The 12,244-nt window shown below is 29.0% G+C and overlaps 1 protein-coding gene across 1 annotated transcript in view; it reads right to left on the reverse strand.

Annotated features, from left to right (window-relative positions):
- LOC147070499 (voltage-dependent T-type calcium channel subunit alpha-1G-like) overlaps window positions 1–12,244 on the reverse strand; it is a 630,303-nt gene that overhangs the window by 42,436 nt on the left and 575,623 nt on the right. Inside the window, exon 17 of the mRNA XM_085949528.1 lies at window positions 10,906–11,026. Within this exon, the coding sequence (XP_085805654.1) occupies window positions 10,906–11,026 (121 nt within the window). The remainder of the gene's footprint in view (window positions 1–10,905; window positions 11,027–12,244) is intronic.

A 12,244-nucleotide genomic window follows, 5' to 3' on the forward strand; every position in this document is an offset into this window, starting at 1 on the left:
AGGGGTAGAAATATATACGAAACAGTTGTCGACAAAACGTAAGAATATTATTGAGTTAGCAATACTAGAATGCTGGTAATTTATATTATCAAACCTAGTAACGACCAGTGATGGATTCAGTCCAAGTTGGTAAAACGTTGTGTTGTTATAAGACAATATTATTAATATAAAAAATAAGAATATAATATATTTAAGTGGTTCCCTACAAAGCTATCATTGATTACAGTAAGAAAATCCTTTATTAAATTTGTGTTGATTTGATGAAATGGCTTATATGTACAAGGAAAATATGATAGTTTCCGCTTAACACTATTTCTGTTCATTCAAAGAAAAGAGGGACAAGTCAAAACATTAAATTCAGATACGTATACCAATAACTGTATGATTAAAATTGTGAAGGAAAAGGGAGATATATATATTTTTTTAATAAATTCTAATCCTTATTATAAAAAAATGTTGGCATACATGTCTCAATTGCATGTTATTAATTTGTATCCCTTTTATTTACATAAAAGATTTCATAATGTTAAGTTGATGGTTTTGTATAATTAACATTTATTGCTAATTTCTATGTTGATCAACTAAAGGTTTGTGGGTGCTAAATGCAAATTGATTTTATTTAAATACATACATATTATTAATATGGACCGGAATAACATATATTGACAACAGCCTATGTATTAAACATTTATTTTTGTCAAAATATGCCAAAAAGTAAAATCGAAGTCGAGAAAAACTATGAAAGTACATGGAGGTGAAGTACTTTTGGATAAATTTAAACTAAAATGGATTATAACACTTTAAAAAAATGGAGAAAAATCAATATTATATTGAAGTCTATAAACAGATTTATGGGTTGGAATTATATTACAGGGTGTCTACAGAATTATACTAAAAATGCAATAAGCTGCATGTTATGATGCGATTTGTATGAAAATTTATGCTCTGTGTGGAAAATATGACCCGTATTTTCGGACGAAAACATGAATAATGTAGTATCTGTAGAGTTAGCACCTATACTGCAGAAGTGACCAGTGTTATTCGGCTTATATAAAATTCTATTTTCAAATATTTTGTGTAAAACAAAAGCCCGGGAATTACAATATTTAAAGCACTGTCATTATGGTAATTGGTACGGCGAGGTTAGCAGTGTTGCAATTAGAATAAAATATTTCATTATGAACGTTGGAACTTTCAATTTTTACAATACCAAAAATATTTCATTGCGCAAAACAATTAAAATAAATTAATAATATTAAATTACATATTTTTTAGTCGATAGATTTTTTGAAATAGCTACCTACTTACTAAAAAAACTAAATTTGTGAAGATTAATAATAATTATAAAAATAATACTATTTTAAAATGATATTCTATGAAATATGTACCTAAATGCGATCTCAATTATTGTGTGATATTAAATTTAGTATGATTGGAGAAATTGTTTTGTTACGGAGATATTTAATGTAGATAATATTTTTTTCGTATTAAAATTAACACTGTTACTTCTTTATTTAACTGCTTAAGGCGAATCCTCTACCTACCAGAGGCACCTAGAGGAAAATATGAAGCTTGCAATTTGAGACATTTACAATTTAAACTGTATATTATGTACTTATCTGAAAACATTAAAAAGAAAAATATTTTTTATTTTAAGTCAAAGATAAACTTACAATTTAAAAAAAAATATTATAAAATGTGAATTTGTTAAAGAATCCCATCTTAAGTTTTATTTTATGGTCATATTTATTAATACAATTTAGTTTATTAAGTTTTCTATATTGTAATAAGAGATTTATTTAATGTCAATAAAATAATATGTAATAATTAGATGGGATCTTTTAACAAATTCACATTTTATAAAATTGTAAGTTTATCATTGACTTAAAATAAAAAATATTTTTCTTTTTAATGTTTTCAGATACATATTATTTATTAATTAATACAGTTTAAATTGTAAGTTATCAAGAAATGTCTCTAATTGCAAGCTTCGTATTTTTCCGCTAGGTGCTCTGGTAGGTAGAGGATTAGCCTAAAAGAATGGAATCTGCTGAATTATTATCAAATTTCGCATAGAAATTCACATCTAATCTCGTACAAAAGTCAATCATCTTTTATGTCTCTCGAAGAGTAATGATTTTTGACTTGTATCCTTTCTCTTTTCGTACAAGGAGTAAGTCCGCTATAGGAATTAGGTAAGTACTGACATTTAAAGATGAGTAAAATTGTCAATTTATCATTGTAATATTGCCTTTTTTATGCACACAACCTATCTTCAGAACATTGAAGCATTTATATTGTTAATGTTTATTAATATTTAAATTGTAAAGTCAATATATGCTAACCTTATGAAAGAGAAGGATAATGGAAAATAAGAATATAAATATGACTGCAATGTAAAATATATACAAAGTAATATACAGGTATTTCTATCTAAGTTTATTTTAAAGCTTCTTCTTCTTCCTGGCGTTACAACTATATGTGGATGTTGGCCTCCTATAGTATTTACATCCATACAGTAGATTCCAGATAAAAATCCCTAGAATTGGCCGCTTTTAAATCTTCTGATATAATACAGATAATAAGAAAAATGAATACTTAAAGATACTTTGGTTTATTAAGACAAATATCCCACTTAGTATCTACTGTCAAACTAAAAGCACGTATTATCAAACACCAGTAAAGCCAGTGACGCCTTTGAAGCCTGAATATAAACTCTCTGAAATGAATGAGCTGTATTTATATTTTTGGAAAAGAAATTTTCCACCGTATTTATGTAATATTGCAGCGTAGTTTAATCAATTAAGATTGGGAAACTAAGAGTATTGCGGCTGAGTAGATTATGAAGAATAATGAATCAGTAAAGAAAGTGATGTCGAATAATCAATAAGGTACAGAAAAGGCAAAAAAATCGTCGGCTAAGGCCACCCGCTCACGTACATACTCAAAAAAGACGATAATGAAACTTAAGTATTTAGCTAATGTACTTCAATGGCGGCTCGCTGACGTCAAGACTGGAATCTCTCAGTTTCAAAACGTTCGCGACGAGAAGAGAAGCGATATGCTAGTCTCCCAGTCTCTCAGTTTCCAGTCACCCATAAAACAGTGGTACTAATATCAATACGTTCGATGAAAAAAATATATTTTCTTACCAAAATTGGTAGTACATGCAATAACAAGTCAATATGTCAAAAGTTAAAGATGGGCGAACCGATTTTTAATTTAACATATATGGCAGATGTTGAGAAATACTCCTGCCTGTATAATTACAGGCTGCCAGAATATTCCCATAAAGATAATACGGAAAAACAATGGGTTTGACAGTTTGAGGTTATGAGATTATTAGGTTTCAGTAGCGCCATGTACGAAACATCAGTCACTGGCCAGTTTATGAGTTCCATCACCAACCAGTTCGTTAGATTTTAGTTTCTGCGTGAGCGGATAGCCTAAGCCCTGAATGGAATTATCAATGACTGCCATATACTTCGGGCACCATATTGAAAACTGGAAAATTTGAACAGGTATGTCAAGAGTTGTTGAAGGAAGCCAGGGTCTATTGTGGGTAATCAAATTCCTGACGATGATGGTTTATTATCAATTAATTCATTTAGTATTATATTCTTAAAATACTGCTTAGTCATGTAACACCGTAATATAATATTGCTTTCCATACTAATATATTATTAATATCAATTAGCTTAATATGATGGTTACACGTGTTGGGTGAATATTTTATAATTGGGATTTTGCCCGGCGTAGGGATTTTAACAAAAAGTTTGCTTCACCTAATGTTTTAAAATGATTGGGCAAACAGTACCCTTTGCGTTAATTAATCGTAAAATGTGTTGAAAATCATGATAAGCAAAAGATTGTTTGAATATTTGAATAAATTATAACGTAAAAAAGCAACCTTGTTTATTTTTCAGTCTTTTTGTTTTTTTCCATTACGGAAGTATCCATCTCGCCGGAGATCGTTTTTATGAAATAGATAATGTATTTATAATGACAGGAAACAAATACATAGTTTCTAAATAATGTGTAATACCAAATATAATTATAATAATATTATATTTTCTGATTTCTAATTATTGTATAATATGATTATTTTAACAAACCTGTACTATGTAAAAAAAGGTTTAGAGTAAAAGTCGCCGGTTACGTCTTGTGACAGAATTACATGACATACAATTAAAAAGTATAATTTAAAGAAAAAAGAAGAAAAATTCTAAGAAAAATACGCAATTAATAATTCAGCAACAATAAACTGTCACAAAATAATTGTTTATTGTACCAAATTTGTTTATTATTTATTATAAAATAGTACGTTGTTTTTTTATGATAAAACATAGTGTAACATGTTTTTTTGATAATTTAGAAAAAAAAACATTTGCGATAATACATAAGTAATTTTAATGTAGGTATTTAAAAAAAAACGTTGATTGATGTATGATATAAAAATGCGTTTTACTCTAAATTATAGATATTTTTACCAATATACGGAACGTAAAATTTGTCCAAGATGTTGAGAATTGATGCGATTTCGATAAATTAACATTTTCGCTTATAAGCGGAGCATATTAGCTTGGATAAGATGAAGTTTATAGTAATGTATTTTTTTACGAGGAATAGTTGTTGGTCATTTGCCTAATCCATTGGGTCTTATATCTGGATCAATCATAAAACACCAATAAGTTAACCCACAGTTTCAAATGTTACTAGGTGTAGGTACTGTACGTCAATAGTATTACCACCCACCCAATATTTTCACTTACTTCTTACAAAATCACTCTCTTCATCTGATTATATTTTTCTCTTCTATTACTTCAACCTCAAAAATGCTATATCAGTATAATAAAGTATAGTCTAACCATCGACGTTTAGGTTTACCGACTCTTTTATACTCTTTCGGTATATTAATAAGAAGCCTCTTGTAACAAGAATAAAGCATATTGTACCAGTATATCATCATATTAATTGAATTTTATTTGTGGTGTATTCCTGAAGTATCTTTGATAGATATTTAGCAAAACCTTTTTATGGAGTAACCAACTAACGCACCATTTTGTCATATTATATGTTTAACAATGCCCATTTTATAAATTAAGCTCGAGTCGATTTTGTAATATTTGTATAAGTATTATAAAAGCTTCATTTAACCAACCATTTTATTATATGAAAAAAAAGAAAAAAAATACTTAAATTTACCCAGTGACGCAGATGTAGTCGATTTGTCATATTATTTAAAAAGGGGCCTTGAAACAGTAAAAACTAGTGATATAATATTATTAAATTTTACCAAAAATCTTAAAATATGCATATTTCTCACACTTTGAGAAGGTATACAATGTTACCTGAAGCATGATAAATTCCTGTAACTGGCATAATATCTCCTAAAATACTATATTATTCGAAATCAATACATTTTAATTGAATTGGCAGATTCACTCAAACATATGAGTACTTTTTATAAAAAAAATAAACCACTAATTACTAATTTGTCATCCTTTTCATTCACAATTATTATTAATTTTAATTTAAGGGTGTGATTTATGGCTTTCATCTTATTTTTTAATCATATTTTAATCATTCATATATTTAAGTTTGCCTCTGAATTTACCTTGAGTCGTTACAAAATATTAATACAAAATATATTCAGACTTTTGTATTCTTACAGTAGGTGAAACATCATAAAATCTAGGCCTAGTAAAATTATATGGGTCTTTTAGTATTCTACAACTATACTTGCGATCACCGTGGAGTTGTGGCAAAAAGCTCGCAACCAAAACCATGGTTTGCGGGATTAAGTCTCGTGGCTGGATAGAATATTTGTGTGTCACTTATAATCATGGCCCCCACATCCTGAAGCGGGCTCCCAGGGTAGGATGTTTGGCGGGCCCTCTACCTATCGCTAAGGGTAAAGTCAGTGTGACGTACTGCAGTAGCGTTATCCATAGTGTTTTTTAGCGATTGTTTATATTTTTAATATGTACGAGTACATCCATTTGAATGATGGAGTTGTCGAGTATCAATACAGTAAAAAATTGCATCGTACAACCAAATAGTTTTAATTATTAATATCATTAGGTCAAATTTGTGATCTGTGTTTATCTCACTTATTTGGTCGGCTCGCCACGCCGGGCCCTTCCTGAGCCCGGGCCGCCAGGCTAGAGCCCTGTCAGCCCCCCCTTGTGGGGGCCATGCTTATAATACAATCAAGACACATGACTAATAACCCTTCCTCGTAATAAGTATGTTAATATAATCGTCGCTTTATGGAAGTCCAAATGGTCCACTAAGCGAAAACTTTTTGTTAAATTTACCTGTTGTGGGTTGGATGTTTCCTTCACAAATAAGTCCGACAATGGGTATATAACCAGATGAAGATGAATAGTCTAAAATACAATATAATATGGTACATTTTCATCGTAGAATTTACGTAGAAGTAACGAAATAATTGCGAAATAGTTTCAACGACCATTCAGAGAGGGCTCCGTTCATTTGGTGGCGAAATAATTTAAGTTTCAAAGTATTTACCATAAATAATGTAGAATAGTTATAGTTATACCAATTTAGATTTCAGTATCCAGTTTTGGCATAGTGGTAACACAAAAACAGACGGAGGGGATACAACATGAAAATAATATAACCATTCTACTTTAGCTGAGAGGCAAGAAAAAGGGGGAGGGGGGATTAAAATAAGCTGAAAAGCAATAAATTCATGTAGACACTTCCTCATAGAGTGATGAATGTATGCGAAAAAAATAAAATATTGATGAATACAATGTTATTTTCACCAGTGCTGTTGAAAGGAGGGGGAGCATTCAAAACCATTTCTTGCATTGAACAAAATAACGTTGTGATAGAATAATATTTAGTTCTGCATTTTTACGAAAAAATATTATAAGTTTATGTACCTAATTATATAAAAAAAAAGACAATATAAACAATTAATAAATATTGCTTAGATTTTACTGCTAAAAAACTATTTGAAAATTATCAAAATGTATTGATTTATTCATCGTAGACTTTACATATTTTTTCAATGTTTCCTAAATAAAAAATCTTCTTAACAATAAGTTGATAGCTATATCGGGTTTCAATGTATTATCTAAATAATATTGAGGTATGGCATATAATGAATAAAGTATATTAAACAAATTATTGTTATTTGTGTTAGCCTTTGATAACATTATTTATTATTAAAACATGTAGAATTTATTTTAAGAGTTGTTAAATTTCCATCATATTTTATGTATAATAAATAAATGAACATTGAATACATAACAACTTATTTTTTGTTTAAATAGTGAATAAAACTCAAGCTAAGTTCAATGTTAAATTATTTAAGTATATTTTACTATGCTTATTTTAAATCTATTTAAAACAACATATTTATTCATAACTTACTTATTTGTTATTTACCCAAAGGTAAAGTGAAGAAAATTCTGTCAAATAATGGTATTTAAAACTTATTTTCTACAAAAATCGATTTACTTATGGATTTGTAATTTTACCCGAACAACATAGGCAAATTCAATAGCTGGCTTAGTTTTATTGTGGAAATAATAATAGCTATTGAGTTAACCATAAAAACTTGTGGAAAAATATGGTTAATTAACTCATAAAATGAACTCTACCACGTACATAATATACGCTAACCCAATTATTAATAAATCCTGTTTCAATATACTTTATCTATATACTTAATAATACAAATAATCTGGTATAATATCATTGGAAACAAATCAATCACTTACTAGTTTTTGTTGTAGATATTAAAAAAATATATTCATATGTACAATCAACTGTTTTTTGAGGCAAACTTTACCTTTTAAACAGACGCTGTCAAAATATCATTCTCCAATATTTTTTTTCACTTTTGTTCATAATCATAAGATTATAGGTGTTGTAGTGATAATTCTGATAATACATGTTTTAAAATGGGTTAGTGAGACTAATGCTATTGAAGTTTCTATTAAAACGGATGGACAAAATATGAATCTTGTAGTAGTTATTATCTAGAATAAAAGGTTTGTGGAAATATCAACAGATATGTTGATTACATACTTAATTATTTCACAGGTCACGAATGAATCAATGAGCTATCAAGTTATTTATGTATGCATTTGAAATATCAACATTTTAACAGCTCAAAATACCACTATTTGTAGCTGATTAATTGTTTGATTTACTGATAAAATCGCTACTAATTATCGACAGTTGCATGGTGATTGAATTTCAAAGTGAACAAAGCGTTCGTTCAATGTGCAAATTAATGTGTGAATTTCACTAAAGTATCAAAGTTAAAATAACAATGTTCTAGTGATTAATTAATTTTTGGAATAATGCATAAGCATTCTTAATAATATGTGCAAAAATGGTTTTAAAAGATCATTTTATCTTTTATTGTAAATATATTTATATATACAAATGAATGAGTCGTGATAGATGCAATAATAAGCGAAAAAGTGGAGGAATCGTAAAGGACTATACACACATAGGAACGGTGGCGACAGCGACATTGTGTTACTACAGACGCATAGCGGTTTGTCGCGTAGTGACAGATTCATCAGTACTTAAGTCTCAATACATGAGTATTGTAAATAATGTATTATTTCATTTTCATTTCGGTTAAACGAGATACTGATGTAGCTGAACCCACGTGTTTGATATGTATCTTTAGATAAAGCTTCATATCGACATCGCTACCACTCAAATATGCATATGCCTTATCAATAATAATATTTACAAATTATAATAGAAGTATAAAATATTAAATAATCAATAATTTATAAAGAGAGAAGTAAAAAATAATGTGGATATCATGCACAAGAGTAAAAAAAGCATTCAGTATTAAATTACTTGGTAAATACTCGATAATTGGTCTATAAATACCTAGTTAATAATATAATTACTGTACCTTAAAGGGGAAACGCTAGTTTTCAAATGTTTTACAGGTTGGCACCTACCTCGGGGTAATATTTGTAATGTTGGTGGCTCGTCGCTGATTGGTATATCACTCGGTAATTATTAATGACTTTCTGTTTAGTATAATTTTGTGAGATTGGTTTTGAGGGTTAGAGCGTTTGCGGTAATTTAACATTAAAATAAATATTTCACATATTAGTCTGACGTACGCTCAAGAGATGACGTGGCAGTAGCGTTCAAACAAAACGATAAAACAGTCAACAGATCTTTACATAGAAGGTCTGATGAATTCTTCACCGCGTAGTTTGTTAAATCACCGCTACCGCTTTCGCCGCCGCTGAAGTGTACGCAGACATTAATTAATGTGTAATAGGTACAATCGTTATGCAATGTGGTCGAATGGAAGCAGTTTTATTATTACAAACTGTAATATATGTTTTGTTATTTGCCGGTATGGAGCTACGATAATAATACATAATCGGATGATAAATTCTGTTAGGATTTATGCATTTGTTGTGAAAAAAAAATGTACAGACTTGTTACGTCAAGCATTTTTAGTTAATAATTTGACGGTGCAATTTCAATGTGTTTATTTTTTATATTAATGCTCTGATAATGATCGCGTAATAGAGGTACAGTTGAAAAGTACAGATTTTTTGAGTAAATCTGAAAAAAAGTAACATTATTAGTTTATACATAAATTGAAATATAAATTTAATAAAGCTGAAATATTATATATTTTCAAAGCCATGTATGTATTAAAAATTTTAGAATAAGAAATTATGTCAAAAAGTACAATCAGATACAAAAATTAAAAAAAAAAGAAAATTCAAAACCAATATTATATTAAAAATTGAAAAAAAAAATGTTTTAATACCAGCAAGAGTTTAAAATTCAATAAATACCAAATTTTACTAAATTTCTATATAATTAAGCCGATGTGTAAAATTGCGCGTTCTGACCGTAGTGCTAATTATTGTTTATTGTTCACGTAATAAATGAAATATTAATTTATTGCAAACCATTTTTGGATTGCATTTGAAATTACTAACTTGCACTACGATCGAAATATACCATCTCACGATAGATTTTTTCTGATAAAATATTTTATTGCGTTTTTAATGGATGGTCTATGGTAAACCATATTGTATCTTTATGTGTGATAAAGAAGATAGTGAACTATACCATTACGGCTTATTTATTGAATTTTAGTTTGCTCTGTGCAATATTTTTTTGTTGGTACCACTATAAACGATGAAATAATTAACTTGGTTGTTGTATATAATAAAAGCATTTTATTTTAAAAGTAAGATTATAAGCATATTTAAAATGTTATATTCAGATTTACTCTAAAAACATAGTTATATAGAGCCGAACAAAACATTCAAATAAGTTTTACACACACATCATATTGACACTGCTTTTATTTTTAATTTTTGGTACTTGTTAAACATCGCGACGCATTTAAACCACTGTACAAATAAATTGAATTCCATTCTGTCATTTGTTATTTTTAAATGAAACCTTATTTGCAGCCTATCAACTAAAACCTAACGTAATAACTTACGAGTAAGTGCTTATTCTGAAGCTAAAGTAATTTGAGTTAGGCTTCGTTTCCTTTTTACATCTAAAATGACTATATTTTGCGAAAACTGTACATCACAGTGTTGTTTTATAGTGGTTTGTTTTAAGTCTTGGCTATTTAACAAGTACCTGTATTTTATAATGTGGTTAAATATTAGCACAAATCAGTAACAGATGTGCATGTAGAAAAAAATGAATTTAAAAGTTTCTGTTCGGTGTATAAATAAAACTTGTATTTTCAATTGTACAACTATTGTATGCTGAACTGTACAAGGTAATTTTGGCGATTGCTTGTCGATGATGATAAATGTAGTCTGATATTTTTTCGGAGTGATCTGTTTTTGTTGTTAGGAAAAAGCATCGCATAAGAAAATTGTTGATGAAAAAAAATACCTGAAACACAGTGACAATTGCCCTCAAGAGGGTGTCAAAGTTTTTTCTGTCACACTCCACGTCCTCGCCGTGGTGCGAGTGTTCGCAGAACTTGCACCCGAACAGGTTCATTCCGAGGATGCTACAAGCAGCGGACACCATCCAACAGTTAAGTAAAAATTAAATTGTGGACACAGCAGAGGGTAAAGTTTGACAAGCGCCCAAAAAGTATAAAAAGATGCGTTGGAAAAAAAACACAAAAAATATTATTCTTTCAAAACAGTGCAGATGTGTTTAAACCTTTAATATAATTAATATTATTACCTGCTGTACCATACATAATCCAAAAAACATATTACTATACTATTTTTATGATATACGCACCTAAATTTGAAAACGTTACATAATGTTATCAAATAAAAATTATGTAAATTATTCATTATAATGGATCTAAATAGTAGAAAAATAAAACCAATTAAAATAATATAAATAAATTAAACATAATTTACACCATTTAACAATAATTATGTGATAGGTTTTGTTTGATTCGAATGATATCGCCAATGGATACAAACAAACATAACAATATATTGTATTTTGTATCATTTGTACTAGGGATTGCAATACCGAATAAAAATGTAAATACCGGTTTTTCGGTATTTTTTATTGAATACCGGTATTTCTTAAACATTAAAAAAACAGAAGTAGGTGCTTATCAATAAATATGGCTATTAAAATCTTTTAAAAATATTATTTTATAGCAAAAACCTTCATACCTACTTTTATTGTGTTGACATTTAAAATATGTATTGATCATAATTGTAGAACTACTTATTTTTTACAAATAATTTGAATATTCTGATAATTTTAACTAAAGCCCTCAAAAGTTCATCAAGTGCAAATAAGTCCCGGCTGCAGGAAAAGCTTCTTAAATTCAACGCTTGTACAGTCATCAATAATTATAGAATATTTGAACATTTTTGTCACGGATGTTTTCTATTTCGAAATAATATTATGATAATATCGCGACAATTCCTCCGAACATGTCCGATCTTAATAGGATCATATAGGCCTCTACAGTGTAGAGGTTTGCATTAACAGATTTTGTTTTTTACGAGAAATGGATATCAGACACTTGCTCAACCTATTAAATCCATACCCTGACTCACACACACTATGCAAAAACAATATGCGTACTTTCCAGACCCAGGATTCATACCTGAGACCCGCGGCGTGATAGTCTAACGCTTAAGCCGCGCGGCCACCGTGGGTGTAAAGGGTGCGATAATTACTTATATAAATATATTTGATGAAATTTCGTTTTAATATTTTTTCACCTCTGTTGGATTCACTCAATATA

This window comes from Rhyacophila brunnea, unplaced genomic scaffold (assembly GCF_057557595.1).
Source record: "Rhyacophila brunnea isolate RB1 unplaced genomic scaffold, BYU_Rbru_1.0 scaffold_22, whole genome shotgun sequence".
Lineage (NCBI taxonomy): Eukaryota > Metazoa > Arthropoda > Insecta > Trichoptera > Rhyacophilidae > Rhyacophila > Rhyacophila brunnea.